Here is a 20,147-nt window from a genome sequence, read left to right as displayed (position 1 = left end):
TAAGCATTCAGTTGCCTGGTCAAGTTCTTCGGGATCAGACGGTGATCCAGTCATGGTTGATAAATCTGGGAGATTACTGTTTAAACTTTGTGCAGTTGCTGATGTGAAAGTATGTTTGACGCGGTGCGTATATTATGATTAAGACACATTTTAAATGAGACGAGGTAATGATCTGAGATAGCTTCAGACTGTGGAAATGTGACTATATTTTCTATATTTAATCCAACTGTTAGTATTAAGCCAAGCGTGTGACCACCACTATGAGTGGGTCCTATTACATTCTGATTGACACTTACTGAATCGAGAATGGACACAGCTGCTGTTCTCAGAGGGTCATCTGGATTATCAAAATAAATATTAAACTCCCCAAGAATTAATGCTTTGCCTAAGGAAACAACCAGGTTAGAGATGAAATCCTCAAATTCACATAGGAATTCCGAATATGGCCCTGGGGGTCTGTAAATGATAATTAGTGGAATCACCTGGGTAGACTTATTTTTAGTTGCTACGTATGTTATGTTAGTATAAAGAACTTCAAATGCATTGAATTTATCACTAGGTTTTTGTGTGACGCCTAGATTATCATTATAAATGACTGCGACACCTCCTCCTCTGCCAGTTAGATGGGGCTGATGTATGTAACTGTACCCGGGAGGACTAGCTTCATTTCATGCTGCATACTCGCTTGGTTTAATCCACCTTTCTGTTAAACACAGTACATTAAACTCCTGATCAGTAATGGTTTCATTAACAATAAGCGCTTCAGACATAAAAGATCTAATATTCAACAGTCTTGGCTTCAGATCAGTGGTGCTAGCTACGTATTCGGTTTGAGTTAATTTTGTGTTAATTAGGTTACTAAAACAAACTGTCTGAGTATTTCTACATTTTTGTTTAGCTCGGGGAACAGACACAGTCTCAATACAGTGGAACATAATTGCCGACTCAGTGCAGCTGGCAGAAGGTCGCTTTAGCCTGCTTGTCTGCTCCCTGGCCTTGGCTCTGGATTGTCACCGAATAACTAGGCCTGTTCTGAGACTATGTGCTATGCTGCAACAAATGAGAGCAGCACCTTCCCAAGTTGGATGGATACCGTCCTGCCCTAAAAGGCCAACCTTGCCTTCAAAACTAGTCCAGTTATCTATAAAGCCCACATTGTTTTCGGAGCACCACCTGGATATCCAGGCGATCATAACCTGCTGTAAGCTACATCGCCACACCGCATTGGGATGGGGCCAGAGCATACTACAGCATAAATGGCACAATCACCTAAATTAAATGCCTTTTTGGGCAGTTTGAATAATGTCTGCACAACAGTAAATGGTTAAAATTGCTCTGGTTAAAATCAGATCCAAACCTCTGCTGAACGTCACCCTTGGAAAAATATCAAAATCTTAAATGCAAAAAGAGAATGCAGACATGCAGAACATAGGTGGAAATACTCAAGACTCCAGGTCCATTATTTACACATAAAAGACTTGCTGTCTTTGTACAACGACATGGTTTCTGTTTTAAAGATTTGATTTCTTTTAATATACACAACCCTAATTTTTTTTTTAAAGACGCAATTGATCACCTAATAAATGGCACCCCCTCAGCTGCTCCTGGTTTAACTGTGGACGCATTTTGAAGCATTTTGTTAGTAAAATTAGTCATATTCAAGCAAGGATTAAACCTCTACTTGTTCACTTGAACTTGTTTCCATAACATGGTCATGTGGACACCCTCAGTCATTACAGTCCTATTTCCTTGCATAAACTAACGATGACTGTACTTTTTCCACCATCCTGTCCTTATGACATCATCCCTGCTACATTTTCAAAAAAGGTTTTAGAAAGTATGGCCTTTCTTTTTTTTTTTTCTGACCATCATGATTGCGTTTCTGTCATCTGGTTTTGTCCCTGACTTCACCAAACTGTTTAGTGTCCAGCCTGGTCTGGATCCCAATGACTGTATTAATTGTAGGCCTATCTCCAAAAATGACATTTCATTCATATGGTTTCCAAACAACTATCACATCAGGTGGCAAATAACCTCTTTGAAAAATTCCAGGTTGGCTTTTGTAAATGGCACTGCACAGAGACTGCACTTCTTAGAATTTTAAATGATATTTTAATGCAGGCTGATCAAGGGGACATTTCCATCTTGATGCTGCTAGATCTGAGTGCAGCCTTTGATACTATTGACCATCATGTGTCAATAGAAAGGCTTTAACAATTTTTTTTTGGGGGGGGGGGGGGGGTTGACTTTTTATAATCTCAGAGGATGACAAGACATCTCTGACTGATCTTAAATATGGGGCTCGCCAAAGGTCTATACTAGGCCCCATTGTATTTTCTCTTCATATGCTTCCTTTAGGTTTTTTAATATGACATTTTAATATTTTCTTTCATTTTTATGCTGAAGAGACACAGTTATATTTATATTAAAAGGAACAACTTAAACAATTTAAACCTGTTAACTGAGTGCCTTGATGTCTCTTAGTTTCCTAAGACGACGACTAAACAGAGGTCCTTGTCATTGGTTCTAACAATGTTTCAGATGGGTTGCACCCTGTCTTAGTTTCCTTAGCAGCTAATGCGAAAGCTTCCATTAGGAGCCTTGGTAACATTTTTGACTCCTGCCTCAATTTCTCTGTCAATACAAATGCTCTTGTCAAAACATGTTTTTGTTATCTTATTAGGACAGTGAGACATGAATCCATGCTCTTCACCAAATGAAGGGCTAGTATCTTGGCTTCAACTTGCAGTTCAAAATAAAGCTGCACGTCTGCTCACTAAGACCAAGCACAGGGAACGCATCACACCGGTGCTGGCCCTTCTTCATTGGTTTCCAGTGCGATTAAGGATTGATTTTAAAATCCTGGTCCTCACTTAAAAGGCCCTATGGTGAGGCCCCAGAGTTCTATCTGAACTGGTTTCCTTGCACAGCAGTGAGAAAGGTCTTTGAGGTCGTCTAACCAAGGTATACTATCTCTGCCTAGGAATTGGCTGAAACTAAAAGGCGATCATGCTTTTTCAGCCTATGCTCCAAATTTTATATATTAGACTTGTCAGCTCAACTGAAATGTTTAAAAAGCAGCTTAAAACCTATAAAGCAGTTTATGGATACTTGTGTGTATTTTTTATGTATATATATTCTAAATTATTTCACATTTTTTAATTCTACATTATATAATTCTAATATAGTATTATACAATTCACTTTATTTTATCCTATATTACTTTTTTGTAAGCTTTGGTTTTGGACAGTGCTATATACACTCACCATCCAATTTATTAGGAACACCTGTACACCTGCACATTCATGCAGTTATCTAATCAGCCAATCGTGTGTCAGCAGGGAAATGCATAAAATCATGCAAATACAGGTCAGGAGCTTCAGTTAATGTTCACATAAAACATGAGAATGAAGAAAAATTGTGATCTGTGACTTCAGTCATGGCATGGATGTTGATACCAGAAGGACAACAAACTGGACAGTTGAAGATTACGGGGAAAAAAAATCACCTGGTCTTTTCCAATCTTCAGATGTCCAGTTTCGGTGAGTCTGTGCCCATGATTGTAAAGAGTGCTTATTTGAGTTAAGAGAGGCTTCCTGTCAGCTCAAACCAGTCTGGTAATTCTCCTCTGACCTCACTCATCAGCAAGGTGTTTCAGACTGCAGACCCCTCCACTCACAGTATGCTTTTTGTTTTTTGCACCATTCTGTGTAATCTCTAGAGACTGTTGTGTGTGAAAATCCCAGGAGATCAGCAGTTTCTGAAATATTCAAACCAGCCCATCTGGCACTAACAACCATGCCACGGTTAAAGTCACAGAGATCACATTTTTTTCTTTATTCTGATGTTTGATTTGAACATTAACTGAAGCTCTTGACCTGTATCTGCATAATTTTATGCATTGTGCAAATGTGCAGGTGTCCAAGTGTTCCTAATAAAGTGGATGGAAAGTGTATATATAGGTGTACTTGGTTACTTATTTTGGGACAAGTCTCTGAATGTCATTGAATGACCCAGCCAAAGCCCTGACTTGAACCCCATAGAACATTGTTGGACAGACGTGAAAATTGCAGTTCACAGATGTTCTCTATCCAGTGTGATTGAATTTGAGAGGATCTGTCAGGAACAATGGGAGAAACTGTCCAAATCCAGGTGTTCATAGCTGGCAGAGACTTATCCAAGAAGATTCAAAGCTGTAATTGCTGCCAAAGCTGATTCTACAAAGTACTGAATAAAGGGTCTGAATGCTATATAAATTAGATTTTTTTAATTTATTTATTTATTTTCCAAAATCTTGTTTTTGCTTTGTAATTATGGGTTATTGTGTGTAGACTGATGGGCAAAAAAAGTTAATTTAATCCATTTTAAATGAAATTTGTAACACAATAAATGTTAAAAACTGAAGTGGTCTGAATACTTTACAAACCATCTCCATATGCAAAACATCTTATAAATATGATGATCCAAGCTGTGCCCATATTTTACAATTTGATTTCTGTGTTTAGTCAATAACAATTGTAGTGAATTCCATGTTTTCATTGACCTATGTTTCAGGAAATTAGTTCTTGCTTTGGGGAGTGAAATCCTGCCTGACTGTAACTCTAAATTCAACTTTAATTGACTATACTGCTGTGATGGGACTTTATATTGTAAAACTTTCCATGTTGCTAGTAAAACTGGCAGTCATCTTGTCTTCCACTTTCAACCAGTTAAGGTGGGAATGCATGCTACTGATATTTGTGCTATGCGGACACTGAAGAGTAAGCCGCTGACGTTTACTTAAATCTTTTTTTTTTTTTTTTTGCAGCATTAGCCCAAATTATCTGGCAATAATCTAGCTGTGAGAAAAAAGAGTACCTAATACAAGTTTCAATACCTCAGATGTAAAATATTTTCTGCATCGTCTTACTACCGCTAACATGTTGTCCATTCTATTAACTGTATTGTCAGTGTTTTTTGTCCAGGACAATTTATTATCAAGGATGATGCCCAATAGCTTAGTTTCTTTAACTTGCTGAATAGGTTTATTATTTATATAAAGTTTAAGCTCAGGTTCACGCCTTAATGAATAATTTGAACTTTCTATAATATCTAACTTCTGGTTCAAAATAGCTGTCAAATCAGCAGATGTTGTGGCAGATGCATATATTGTAGTGTCATCTGCATACATTGTTAATTGTTAATTGTTAAGCTTTATTTAGAACGAGAGGTAAATCTTTTGTAAAAATGATACATAATGGTCATAGGCAGCTCCCTTGAGGAACTCCACATTCTACAGCCATTCTGTCTGAGTAGCTTCCATTAAAAAAATACTCTTTGCGATCTGTTTACCAAGTAACTCTCCATCCAAGCAACTGCAGATAATCTAAATCCATAACACTCAAGATTTTCTAGAAGAAGCTTATGATGAATAAGATCAAATGCTGCCATAAAATCTAATAGGACTGCTCCACATATCATTTTATTATCCAAATCCCTATACCAATCATCTGTCATTTGCACTAAAGCTGCACATTCTCTTGGCCTCATCTCACTGAGACATATAAGCCTTTAACTCCTTATCAACCCACGGAGCTCTACAGTTCCTCATTGTCAGTTTCCTAATGGGTGCATGCTTGTCAATAACCGGTTGAAACTTTTTAAGAAATAATTCAAGTGCACTGTCTGGTTCTTTTTCATTATGGATATTTGACCAATCTATATTACCAACACCCCTCAGAAAAGCATCCTGAGAAAACCTCCTATATGACCTTTTATACACAACTCTTTGCTTAGCTTTTGGTATTGTATTTTTCCTTGCACTTACTACATTACTACATTATGATTACTACAACCTATTGGTACTGATACAGCTTTGGTATAAAGATCATCTTCACTCAAATAAATATGATCTATACAAGATGATATGCTGTTTCCCTTGTTATTTGTACTTATTCTAGTTAGTTGTCTCACCATTTGTTTCAGACATCATGCACTGGTAATAGTAACTAACTGATGTTTTAAGGGACAATTTTATAGTAGCCAGTCAATATTCAAATCTCCTGTAACAATAACTTCTATATTCAATTCACAAAGCTTATCCAGCATCTCACTCATAGCTTCTAAATATTTATGATTTGAGCTTGGTGGCCTATAACAGCAGCCGACTTGTAAAGATTTACTATGAGGTATATTAACTTGAAGCCGTAATACTTCAATTTCATTACACATAATATCCTCCCTGATTTTCACTGGAATATGATTTTGAACATAAAAAAGCTATACCTTCCCCCATTCTTAGTTCTATCCTTGTATGGACACAGATTCATTATCAAATGTTTCATCGAAACAGGTTTCAAACATTTTATTTAAAAACAATAAATCATTAATTTAGTGCACTTTGTTCCTCAAACTACAAATATTCCAAAGAGCAATCTTCAAACTTTTTTTTTTGGAAGTAGAACAGCAATAGACATGATACATCAAAACATGTCCATTTCCAACAAGCTTCTCAATCTTTCTCAGTGCCGTTTGTGAACAATAAGTTTGTCATACCTTAAAAAAAGCAATGTCCCCTCTCTCTCTTGCAGCTTTCTTAGGAATCAGCTATTTTCTCTTCTGTCGAACCTCATTTATAAAAATTTTCGAACCTTTCAGCATTTTTGCATTGCCCAATACTAATATTACCTAATGTCTCTGTCATTGAGGCTTGAAAACTTCACCATTATTGGTCGAGGTTGAGGTCCACCACTAGAAACTCCATCCGCTGCTTTAGATACCTTGGATCCCTTTCCAACCCGTTGAACTCTCCCTATCCCAGTGGTATGGGGATCCACATCCAATTTGTCCTTAAAGAAGTCAGCACCCTCTCCTCTGATTCTGACCACCTTTTGTTCTCCTTCTCAGGAATACCATCAATAATCACATTTTGCTGCTTGGGTCTGAGCATCCAGAAAGTCTGCTTTGGCATCTATTACTACCATTGATTCTGCCAGTTTGTGTATGTCGTCTTCATTGGATGACAAACTAATACTAGAAGCTTTCAGGTTTCATCAACCTCCTTTTGTGTAAATTGGAGGCTAACTTTCAGTTCTTTCAAAATGGCATCCATCCTTATATTTGTTGAATCCATAAAGGTGCACTTACAAACTTTAAAACTGCTTTCTTGTTGTTGCATCAGTTCTTTATAAAAGGCTTTCTGTTGCTCCATTAATTCACGCACCTGCTCCTTTGAGATATATTGTACATTGTCTTTTTCTTTCTCCTTGCGACCCACCATCTTTTGAGATTAGAAGAGCCTTTTGTTGTAGACTGCAACTTCACTGAAGGAACAAAAATCTGACTCAATCTATTTTCAGTCAAACAATTTCACTTTTATATATTACAGAAAAATAACGAAAAATAATCAGGATTAAAAAGATAGTAGATTCTAACTGAGGGGTGTAAATCAGATAAAGGTCACTGGTGAAATGTTTCCCCAATTTGGTCAGCTGCCAATTTCCACTTACCAGCCAGCTTACCCCTATCATACAACAGCTATCAAACCAGGCAGGGTGAAGGCTAATACATGCTTCCTCCAAGAAATGAGAAGCCAGCCAACTGCATCCTGTTGAACTGCTGCTCCTGCTGTGTCTTAGGGCAGCGTAACACACTTGAAGCAAAGTGCTGTCTGCCCTCTTTCACATACATGAGCTCACAGATGCCTGTGATTGGCAAGTGTTTCTGTGATTGACAGGGGAGAGAGAGAGTATATCATCCTTCCCACCCAGAGAGCACGGCTAATTTTGCTCCCTTGGAGCAACAGATGGCTGTGGTATCATCAGGATTTGAATCTTCCAGTGATAGGGTGAATATTTTCTGTTGCACCATTTGGGAGCCAGGAGTTATCATTTTAAGAGATTATTCTCTTTTGTTAAAAAAAACTCAGAGTGGATTTTCTCATAACTTTACTAAGTCTAAAATTACTTTATTTGCTTACAAGTAAGAAAAGTGAAAGTCATCTTGTGAGCAACATTTGTGCTGATGTTAGAGTGTGTGTACGCTAGTGTCTTAGCAAATTAGTATTTTAATATGTTAGTATTGTAGATTGTTGGTATTCTGTGTGCTAGTATATTCGTATATACAGTATGTTGGTACACTAGTGCAACATTATTGTGGTGTGGTAGTACACACACACTAACCAAAGTAACATGATAGGACAGATTTCCAGCTAATCTGGTGATGGCATGCCATCATGTCAGCCTGTTGCCTCTTGCTCATTTGCAATGATATATGTGTGGCGCAGCTAGAGAGGTGTTAGCGCATTACTAGCCCTCTTGTGTTGGATCATTGCACCTCTCTTGGAAGACCAGAAGAGAGTCCTGTGCATGTGTGACCCACATGTTTGCAATTACTAAGCCAGATCTTTGCACACAATACTGTATCTCCTCTGACAGTGCTGTTGGAAAGTCTCTCACTTCATCCATTGTGTGGGTGTATTTTTCCTTTCTTTGTGATTTGTCATTATCTATACAGAGCCACAGAGAGCTTGCTCTGGTCATGTTTTGTTATCACTGTGTTCACAGATATGTGTATATGAATTTGTGTAATGCATCCTGCTTTGGCATGAAAATGGAATCTCTTTTGAAGTACCTTCTTTGTTGCCCTATAGTACTATAGTAAAAGCTGTTCTGAATGAAAAAGTCAAACTATCAAATGTATAAGGTACACAGGAATTTGACTTGGCAAATCTTCAGAATATAATACAATGTATGTAACAGCATAAAGCATATACTAGAGCTGTCTTATTTCTTTGTTTTTTTAATTTGAACTTGAAATATTTAACTGAGTTTGGATATAAATACATTAAATACCAATGTGTCTATAATTTTATATTGCAACAGAGAGTGCAGCAGCACTACATTAGCACTACAGTATGTGTTCATATCACCTAAATGACGGAAGGTGAAAACGGTGTCATTTTAAGGCTGAGAAAGTAGACCATAGCAGAGGGTTTTACTTTAAAATATTAATAGATTTAATATTATAGATTTGTTTGTATTTATTTTAAAACAAATGTAATGGTAGTTGCTGAGATCCACCTAAACATGAGCTATCTTCAACTCATTTTCATGCAGGGATATTTAAAAAAAATACTGTTCAGGAATGGGGGCTTAGGGCCCATGACTCCTTTTAAGAAAAAGCATCTCAGAAACCTAAATGTAATGTGATTGACAAATGTTTTAGGGCCTGAAATGGTCAGCTGTTTTTTAGATATTTGGGTGTTTATCTATGTGTAGTTTTGTGTGTTCTATTTGCTGATCTGGTCATTTTTGGTTTATTTAACAGGAGCTACCTGCCAATAGTGTTCTCCTGGTATATCTGTCAGCTACTGGGGTCTTTCCCACTGGACGTGTTGAATATGAAGGTATGTTCCTTCTACTGTTTTCTAGTCATTCTGTTTGTTGCTTTCTCTGAATAGCCCTTCATTTTAATTATTGTTTGTAAGATAATTTCCAAATTCACTGTTCCACATACACTGTAGTTAAATGAAAAGACAAGTGGGATAATGTTTCTCTGTAACTCAGTGATAATGACAGCTCATAAAAGGTTAATGCATTAACTACCATCAAGCTTCTCATTCCTGCCAGCCAGCCAGCCAGCCACACAAACACACACAATGTCCCTCACCCACTCATTCAGCTTATGATCAATAAAGTTCCCTTGCTTACATTAAGTAGACAGTGTTACGAAGAAGTACTGTTCACTCTTCTTACTAGGCTGTTCTGTAACATAACGAGGTCAGAGTCTTAAACTCCTCAGAGACCCATCCTCTTTTGTGACCCAAAAAACTCCTCCCAAAATGCTGCTCTGAAATTAAGGTCTCATGAGCCACAGGAAGAAAAGGTAGGCTGAGTGCTTTATTAATTCCTTATTATTTGTGATCTCCTCAGGACCCTATGACTTTGGAGGAGTTCTAACTAACACTAATCGTGATGTAGTAAACGGCGAGGCGGTTCAGAAGAGAAACCAGGCCCAGAAAGAGATGCACTGGTAAACAATCCCACCCAGTCACTGAATACAAAACATGAATCCTTCAGCAATCTTTTTTTTGGGAACCTATGCCTTTTTAACATTTCTTTCATGCAGTCCTAATAATGCTGTTTGTGTTTTTATGCGCAACCATCAGCCTTCACCCTGGAGACTTGTACCCCTTTACCAGGAAGCCCTTGTTTATTATTGTGGACTCATCCAACAGCACGGCCTACAAGGTAAATTTAATTCATTAATACAGACTCAAAGCCAACCACATGTACCTAGTTTATTTAAACTGGTGACCTACAGTATCTCTAAACCATTTTTAGGGATCATATGGAGATTTATAAATATTCGTAAAGGTGCATCTAAATAAATAAAATAAAATATCATTAGTAGAAAGGAGCTAGCAGTAAAGTGGAAAGCTTAAAAATAGGGAAAGAATTGCCTCCATCTTTCATTGATGGTTTGACAGATACCAACAACTGCAGAAGAGTGCCTCCATGTGGCTGTTTGAAAACATCATAAAGTTGTTTTAAATATGAAGGGTTATTGCACTGTTAAATATTTCTTAATTAATATTTTTAAACAGATACTAATATGTTGTTTTTCTTTGTCTCTCTCTGTAGAATTTCTGTAATCTGTTTGGCCAGCCTTTGGTGTGCCTACTTTCCCCTACTGTGTATCCAAAGAGCATGCAAGGTTCTGTTCCATTTTATTGTTTTTTTTATTGTTATTTAGTTTTATCATGTATCTTATTAGTGCTATATGTGTTGTTTTCTTCTCTGATAGTGGGTATGCATCGAATGTTAAACAAGCAAAGGGATTTTTCAAATGACTTCCAAATAATTGGAAATAAATGTTAAGAACTGCTTAAATGAAAGATTCAGTGAAAAATCTAATTTACCTCTTACCCTAAATGTATGTAATCAGCCAGAAGATGTATGGTGATGTATGTATGGTTTCGCTAATTCCTCAATCCCCATACATTTCTTCAGTTGTCTCACAGACTTGCTGATTATGAATCCTTAGTGCAGTTTGGTATCTCTTGCCCACCTAGACACTGCCTCCCAAGTGTGAAGAGTTGAATTATACTGTATGTCATGAAACTACACTAAATAGATCATATATAATATTGAAGTGGGAAAATCAATATTTTTTGAAAACTTATTTATAAATAAAAAATGTACAAGTGAAAGTACAATTTATTGTATACATATTCAGCTTCATTGCTGAGAAACCTCTAAATTATTTCTGGTGTAACTAGTTGTCTCTATATGAATACACCTGTTCCTGGAAGGCCTAGGTCTGGTTCTGGTAAAATATCAATCAGGGTTTGATTCTAACAAACTTTAAATATCCCATTAGAAATAATTAAATCCATTATTAAACACCGGAAAGAATGTGACATGACTGCAACTCTGCCTAGATGAGGCCGTCCACCAAATGTCACTGAATTGGTTAAGGATGGCATTCATCACAGAAGCAACCAAGGCACTGTAATTCCACTCTGAACTTAAATTTGTAAAAAACAAATTCTCCTTGCTATTTTGTAAAGAGATTCCATAGCTTAAGGATGTCATTTGAGATTAATTTGACAAGGACTTCCATTATTGTTAGTTACATGATCTAAATAATGAAGGAAACATCAAACATGAAACATATCTCAGCTGATTGATGTCATTTGGGGCACATGTAAAATTGTATAAATTAGATTTTTCACCTTATTGTTTCTTTAAGGCTGAGTGGTTAATCTTCATTATTATCTTGGCATTTTGATTTCAGCATAATTAAAAAAAACTTATTCACCCCTAATGTTGTCATCTGCATTTTAGACCAGTCTCAGCGTGGGAGTGTCTTCACTCTTTTTCTCTACAGTCCCCTAATGGGCTTTCTGTCTGTCTGTGGGCTGACCAGTATGCGCCAGGGTTTATGGGAAAAGGCCCAGGAGTTTTTGCGCAAAGTTTCTCATGACATTGGCCAGATGCTCACCAGCTCTCGAGCCATTGGTAACCACAGAACATCAGAGCTTTGTTATTTTCTTATCAAATTATTAAGGATTTTATGTAATAAACTGGAAAATAAACTGCAGCAAGTTCTTTAAGCAAGTGGATAAATGCAGGATAAGGGCATGAATTAATGTTTATTATTGTGTTTTCATCCCAGATCAGGCTTTTTTGCAGTTCTATGGTGATGAGTTTTTGAGGCTGCTGATGATCAGGTTCGTGTTCTGCTGTGCCACTCTCCGACTACACAAGCTCTTCCGGGTAAGACAGCACTCCAGTTTGGATATCCATCTGAACACTCTATAATATTTACCTGACTATTTTTTTATATGCTAGCTAGATCTGGGCCTAGACTCAAAACAGACTTAAAGAGGTTCTCAGGATGCTTTCACTTTCACAGCATTTAGTCCTGTAGGTTGGAAACCTGGTCTGTTTTCCCCCTCAGTGCGGTTTGTTTAGGTAGGTGAGAACAAACAACCAGAGTAAATGCTGGATGCAATATACTAAATGTTGTAACTTGTTATTTATATAGAGTACCAGTCAAAAGTTTGGACACACATCCTCCTTCAGTGGTTTTTCTTTATTTTTATTATTTTCAGCATTGTACGTTAATACTGAAGACATATAAAACTATGAAAGAACACATATGAAATTATGTAGTAAACAAAAAAGTGTTAAACAACCCAGAATATGTTTTATGTTTTAGATTGTCCAAAGTAGCTACATTTAGCTTTGATTACAGCTTGGCACACTCATGGCATTCTCTCATCAGATTCACGAGGTAGTCACCTGGAATGGTTTTCAGTTCACAGGTGTGCCTTTTCAAGAATTAATTTGTGACATTTCTTGCCTTCTTAATGTGCTTTAGACCATCTTTAGACCATCTTCCTCTTGTGCAGAGGAAGGGTGAGCACAGACTCAATAGCCCTATTAGTGCTACTGCAACTACTGTACAAATCCATATTATGGCAAGAAACACTCAGTTAAGTAAAGAGAAAAGACAGTCCATCATTACTTTAAGAAATGAAGGTCAGTCAATCTGAAAAATCTCAAGAACTTAGAATGTATCCCCAAGTGCAGTCGCCAAAACCATCAAACGCTATGATGAAACTGGATCTCATGAGGACTGTCCCAGGAAAGGAAGACCAAGTGCTACCTCTGCTGCAGAGGATAAGTTTAATAGAATTACCAGCCTCAGAAACCACCAATATACAGCACCTCAGATTACAGCCCACATAAATGCTTCTAGGAGTTCAAGTGGCAGACATATTTCAGCCTCCACTCTTCAGAGGAGGCTGCGTGAGTCAGGCCTTCACAGTTGAATTGCAGCAAAGAAACCAGTACTTTGGAGGAACAACAAGCAGAAGAGAGGCTCACTGGTGTTTATTGATGATGTGACTGCTTTATTGATGATGTGACTTTTGATGTGATGTTTATTGATGATGTGACTGAAGTAGCAAGATTTATTCTGAGGTGTATAGGGCTATACTCTCTGCTCACATTCAGCCAAATGCTACAAAACTGATAGGACACCGCTTCACAGTGTAGGTGGATAATGACCCTAAACATACTGCGAAAGCAACTCAAGACTTTTTGAAGGCAAAGAAATGGAATATTCTTCAATGGCCAAGTCAGTCGCCTGATCTCAACCCAATAGAACATGCTTTTCACTTACTGAAGACAAGACTGAAGAAAGACCCACAAACAAGCAGCAACTGAAGGTGGCTGCAGTGAAGGCCTGGCAAAGCATCTCCATGGAGGAAACTCAGAATTTGAGTTTTGAGAACATTTTGAGACTTCAGGCAGCCATTGATTGCAAAGGATTTTCATCCAAGTATTAAAATTATGGTTATATTTACAATTATGTCACTTTGTCCAAATACCTTTGAGCCCCTGAAAATGGAGGTACTTTGTTGAAAATGGCTGTAATTCCTAAATGGTAAATGCCATATTTTTGTTGAACCTCTTAAAATAAAGCTGAAAGTCTATATATATAAAATACAGATCAGTCATAAATTTAAAATATTTTGTAGGTCCCCCTTGTGCCACGAAATTGGCTCTGACCTGACATGGACTCCACAAGGCCTCTGAAGCTGGTGCTGTGGTATCTGGCACCATGATGTTAGCAGCATATCCTTTAAGTCCTGTAAGTTGCGAGGTGGGGCCTTGATGGATTGAACTTGCTTGTCCAGCACATCCCACAGATAATCCATTGGATTGAGATTTGGTGAATTTGGAGGCCAGGTCAACACCTTGAACACTTTATGTTTCTCAAACCATTCCTGAACAATTTTTGCAGTGTGGCAGGGTGCATTATCCTGCTGAAAGAGACCACTGCCATTAGAGAATAGCGTTGCCATGAATTGGTACACTTGGTCTGCAACAATGTTTAGGTAGGTGGTACGTATCAGTGTAGCATCCATGAATGCCAGGAGCCAAGTTTTCCCAGCAGAACACTGCCCAGAGCATCACACTGCCTCTGTTGGCTTGCCTTCTTCCCATAGTGTATCCTGGTGCCCTCTCTTCCCCGGGTAAATGATGTACATGCACCCAACCGTCCACATGATGTAAAAGAAAACTGGTTCATCAGACCAGACAACCTTCTTCCATTGCTGCATGGTCCAGTTCTGATGATCACATGCCCATTGTAGCTGCTTTCTTCAGTGGACAGGGGTCAGCATGGGCACTCTGAACGGTCTGCAGCTATGCAGCCCCATACGCAGCAAGCTGCAATGCACTGTTTGTTCTGACACCTTTCTATCATAGCCAGCATTAATGTTTTCAGCAATTTGTGCTACAGTAGCTCTTCTGTGGGATCAGATCAGATGGGCTAGCCTTCACTCCCCTCACGCATCAGTGAGCCTTGGGCTCCCATGACCCTGTCACCGGTTCACCAGTTGTCCTTCCTTGTACCACTTTTGGTAGGTACTAATCACTGCATACTGGGAACACTCCACAACATCTGCCGTTTTGGAGATGCTCTGACCCAGTCATCCAGCCATCACTTTGGCCCTTGTCAAAGTCACTCAGATCCTTACACTTGCCCATTTTTCCTGCTTGCAACACATCAACTTTGAGAACTGACTGTTCATTTGTTCACTTATATCCCATCATTTGACACGTGCCATTGTAACGAGATAACGTTATTCACTTCACCTGTCTGTGGGTTTAATGTTAAGGATGATCGCTGTGTGTGTGTGTATGTGTGTATGTACATAGGTTCACTTTATCTGAGATCTGATGACTCAAGGCCAGTGTAGTATAGTGTAACTTTTCATCATTTTCATACTTCAAACCATTCAGTGATCCCTCCTGCCTGTGGATATGGGGTCATCCTAGAAGAGACTATTCCCATCAGGATAGAAATTTTAGGATAATGGATAAAGGTGATCAGTCAGAATGACTTATATTGATTTGCAGTGACTCTTCGTGTTGATTTCTGGTGACAAGTGGAGCCAAACCATGCCAGCAAAATGCAGCATAACACTATAATGACAGGAAATTCAGAAACATAACAGCAAAACCAAAAGCACTATAGCAAATTAGAAACGCAACAGCAAATTTATAAACATGACAGCAAAACCAAAAAACACATCAACAATACTTCAAAACAGAAAGGGTATGTCCTAATTGAACAACACATGCTTGTGGCTAATTGGCTACAGCATGTGTCAATCTAAGAGACCATGGAAAATGGAGAGCTGGAGGATGTTTACAGTAAGAAGAAACATAAGCCAAAATGAATCTAATAATCCATTTTTGTATGAGTGTGCTATCTTTGAAACCTCACCTAAATAAAGCTAAGTTATTCAGAAGAAAGAATTACTCCTCTCTATAAAAACATAAGTAATTTCCTATTAAATATTTTTCACTAGGCTAACTAGATAACAGACTAAAAAATGATTTTCCATTGTGATCATCATACTCTGTGTCCAATCAGTAATGAGCATGTGTTGTTCAATAAGGACCTACCCTTTTAATGTGTAGCTGAATTTGCTGTAATTTGCCATTGCATTTTTTTGTTAGTGTGTTTGCACTTATGGTCCATATTACTTCACCAAAAAGCAGACATTTAGTGCATAAGTATTCACTCCTCTGGGTGATTTGCATCTTTGGCTGCAGTTAGAGCTACAAATCTTCTGGGGTATGTCTCTATCAGCATTGCACATGTGGATTTCTTCACATTTTTGGGGGGCAAGATTGATTAGGCTCTGTGCATAACTTTGTCCTGGAGTTGTTTTTTGATAGCTCTGTGGTCTTCATTATGCTGTTTGCCTAAATATAGGTATGTTTCCCAAAAACTCTGGGGCTTACCATAAACAAGTGCATATTGAGATCATATGACACTTTAATTGCACACATGTGGACTACATTCTGTGACTTGTTGCACCAGTACTAATTTAGGGATTTCAAAGTAATGGGGGTGAATACTATCACCACATTTTTTTATTTGTAAATAATTTTGCAGACTATACTGACCTTCCCCTGACTTTTCTATGTAGATTCATGACATATAATCCCAATTAAGTCCATTTCACTTCCAGGTTGTAACCCTACAAAATATGGAAATGTTCATGGGGAGTGAATACTTATGCAAGGCACTTTAAATGGCAGTAATAGCTTAGTTGGTTATGGCAGTAGGTTATTGCAGCCAGTTGCACTAGCTAAACGTAAGCATAGTTGAATGTAAGTGGCCACTACATTGGAGTTTATACTACTAAAAAAATTTGGTAGTTTTGTGCAGGCATTCAGGAAGAACAGCTGTTTGAGTAAAAAAGCTCTGCCCAATTTAGGCTGATTGGCATGTGTCGGCCATACTGTTTACAAATTTCAAAAGGTTTTTTAAAAATTCTAGGACTAGTTTGCAAAAGGAGGTTTCACATATTATGCAAATGATCATAAATTGGAGTGGGCAGGGCTTAATGGTTCAAATGGCAAATGGCAAACTTAGGACTAACAAGAAATTTCACTGTGCCTCTTATTTTCCAAAAGAAAATTATCTCCCAGGTGGGAGGCCAATTTGAGTAAAATTACAAATGATAGTAGTGATACCCTACCAAAACCTACTATTAGAGTTTTGTGAGGATAACTTAATGGTAACCCTGTGAAATGCACATCTTGGACCCCTAATAATCAAAATCTGAACAAAATCAATAGAGTTCAGTGCTTGGACCCCAATAAGAAAAATCCTAACAATTCCATTAGGGTCAAAAGCACTTTCTGCTTGGACCCCTAAATATAGCTGCATATAGCAGTCTTCGTGGTAAAAGCAAACTTTGCAATTAGCTCCCCAAAGTGCCCAGTGCTTGCCAATTTATAAAGAATAAACAGATAAGAGATGGTTGACATAGTTATGAAGTTCTGTAATGATGCATCAGTGGTAAGCCAGTCAAATGCCTGCTGAAATCTGACTGGCCAATGGTGAACATGTTTTTTAAGTAGTCAGGTCATCAACAAAATGTAATATTTAGATTAGCATAGGCGCAGCATACCATTTCAGCTTGATCAGACTTACGGTTCCTGAGAATCAGTTATCTGAGCTTAGCTCTACCTCCTGGGTATGGCCATGCCACTAACTATTCATAACAGCTCACAGTCCTGTCTATGCCTTTCATGCTTTGTCCAAATACATGCAAGCAATAATGAGTTACAGCTGTTTGAGTAAATTGAATTGTGGCAGCTATATTGTTTACAAATGTCAACACAATTATTGATGTTCTCACTCTCTTGAGAAGTTTGCTGTCAATTTTGTGAAGACTGGCCAAAAAATCCTAGCAGAGTTTTCAAAAGCACTGTGTGCTTGTACCCCTAAAAATCCTAACAAAAACAGTAGGGTTCCAGCACCTTCGGTACTTGGACCCCTAATAAAATATTTAGATGTCCTCAGAATTATTTGAAAATAAAATCTATCTATATGCACTAAATATCTAAAATTTGCTTAACTGATAAGTATTCACCCACTCAGTGTGAACTGTTCTTTCACAGCAATTACAGATTTGTGTTGTTTCAGCTATGTCTCTATGAGCTTTGCACGTTTTGATTTTGGGATTTTCTTCCATTCCTCAAAGCAAATTCTCCCCAACTCTGCAAAATTAGTTGGACAATGTTGGTGGACAGAAATTCAAGTCATGCCACAGATTTTCAGTTGGATTTAAGTCTGGGCTCTGCCTTGGTCATTCCTTTGTAGTTGTTTTTTTTTTTTCAAGTGATTCCTTTGTAGTTTTTACCCTGTGCTTTAGTTCATTGTTCTGTTGGAACAGATATTTTCACCCTAAATTCAGATGTTTTGCTGACTGGAGCAGATTCTCTTCAACAATTTGCTTACATTTGGCTCCATTCAATTTGCCTATGATGGCAACAAGCTTTACAGGTACTCCTGCTGAAAAGCAACCCTAGAGCATGATGCAACCACCAATGTGCCTGATCACAGGAATAGTGTTACCTAGGTGTTGGGCTGTATTTGGTTTAGGCCAAACATTATGCTTTGGCTTTAGACCAAATGGCTCAGCTTTAGTCTCACCAGACCACAAATGTTTTTCCCAAAAACTTTCAGATTTTCTAATATGGCCTTTCTCAAAGGTGGGTTCTGTCTTGCCACTCTCCCATAGAGGCCGGATCTGTGAAGAGCTAATGATATTGTTGAGGCCTGCACAGGTTCTCCTATTTCAGCCAGTAACTCTGTAAGCCCTTAAGTGTTGTAGTTGGACTCATGGATACTTCTCTGACAGTTGCCCTTCTTGCCCAAGCACTCACTTTGGATAGACCTTGGTAGAGTCTGGGTTGTGCCATATTTTTTCCAGTTTGTTATAATGGATTTCACAGTGCTCTTAGGAAGGTTTAAAGCTTTGCTGATCTTTTTATAACCTTCTCCAGCTTCCTTCTTCCTAAAAACTTCATCTCAAAGCATCACAGGCAATTCCTTTGTGCTCATTACAGCAAGACTAATCTGATCTACTGTTTTAACTGTGAAACCTCCCAAAGTCAGTGATATTTATTGTGCAACCATACAATTGGACACAGGTTGGTTTGTAATTAACACAGATGTCCCAAGTTTAACACATTGTGTGAGTGCTCAAGAAAATTAAATGCTAATCTTAATTTTGAATACTTCAATTAAGCAGTTTTTAGGTTTAATCTAAATCTAGATAATTTATTTAATTTTATTTCTGAGTCACTTCAAAAGGAGCAGAAAAAACTCCCATTCAATATACTTAAATTTGATGTTGCAATGCAGCAAAAAGAGAAATAATCACTCCGGGCTAAAAACTTTCTAGAGGCACTGTATATCAATCATCATTTTATTTACATTTCTGTTCATCACATCCAGTCAAGTACATAAAAGTAAAAAAATGCTAATTTATCATCTGTGGTGACCTTCTCATGCTACACAAGGTAGTTAGCTCTATAGATACCGGCGTGTTTGAATATGGATAAGCCATTGAACTGTACCAGATTGCTTGTGGACGAAAACCCCTGCCCCTATCTCAGTAAAATTTCAATATGCTGGAATAAGCAAAGACTTATATAAAATGGGATGTTTGCCTCCATAGAAGGCATGAACTCTACTTGGTAAGTTTTGCTAATTTGCTAACATTAACTGGCTATATTTAGCTAAGTTAGCCAGTTTTCCTTGCTAAAGCCAGCTTAGCTTGGCATTGGTTCTAGTAGCTAAAGTAACTGGCTAGGCAGCAAATAAAATTCTAGTTAATGGTAAATATTGGTTATTTAGAGGATATTTTACATTTTTTACATACTGATTAATTCAGTAGCAAAATATTTAGCATTATTCCTGCATACATTTGGGTTCAAAAGAGACTACTACTGAAAATGCTTCTATTTAGCAGTCTTTTCTAATTTAATACAACAATTTTCATTACAAATTATATTACTGACAACAACTTGAATGAAAAGTAAAATCTTTGAAATAACTACATGAATTTCAGAATGTCTTAGTATTCAATATTCAAGATATTGAACATTTACTTTCTTTGTTTTAAATATTCCAAAACTTTATTTCCAATTTTAAATAAATAAAAAAAATCCCAGATTTTCAGTGTAGTCTCAGACTTTTGGAACCCACTGTATGAGCAGTAAACTTTGAGATTGGATGATGTTTTCAGGCAAAATGGTGTAGCAGTTTTACATAAG

At 37.6% G+C, this 20,147-nt stretch overlaps 1 protein-coding gene across 7 annotated transcripts in view; it reads left to right on the top strand.

Moving 5' to 3' along the window:
- The window catches only part of scai (suppressor of cancer cell invasion), an 80,043-nt gene that overhangs the window by 51,154 nt on the left and 8,742 nt on the right, over positions 1–20,147 (top strand). For all 7 annotated transcript variants that reach the window (XM_026921926.3, XM_026921925.3, XM_026921924.3 and 4 more), the window contains 6 exons: positions 9,307–9,385; positions 9,912–10,011; positions 10,148–10,229; positions 10,623–10,695; positions 11,829–12,002; positions 12,160–12,260. In XM_026921926.3, the coding sequence (XP_026777727.1) occupies positions 9,307–9,385; positions 9,912–10,011; positions 10,148–10,229; positions 10,623–10,695; positions 11,829–12,002; positions 12,160–12,260 (609 nt within the window). The remainder of the gene's footprint in view (positions 1–9,306; positions 9,386–9,911; positions 10,012–10,147; positions 10,230–10,622; positions 10,696–11,828; positions 12,003–12,159; positions 12,261–20,147) is intronic.

Source organism: Pangasianodon hypophthalmus, chromosome 27 (assembly GCF_027358585.1).
Source record: "Pangasianodon hypophthalmus isolate fPanHyp1 chromosome 27, fPanHyp1.pri, whole genome shotgun sequence".
Lineage (NCBI taxonomy): Eukaryota > Metazoa > Chordata > Actinopteri > Siluriformes > Pangasiidae > Pangasianodon > Pangasianodon hypophthalmus.
This window is presented reverse-complemented; position numbering and strand designations above follow the sequence as displayed.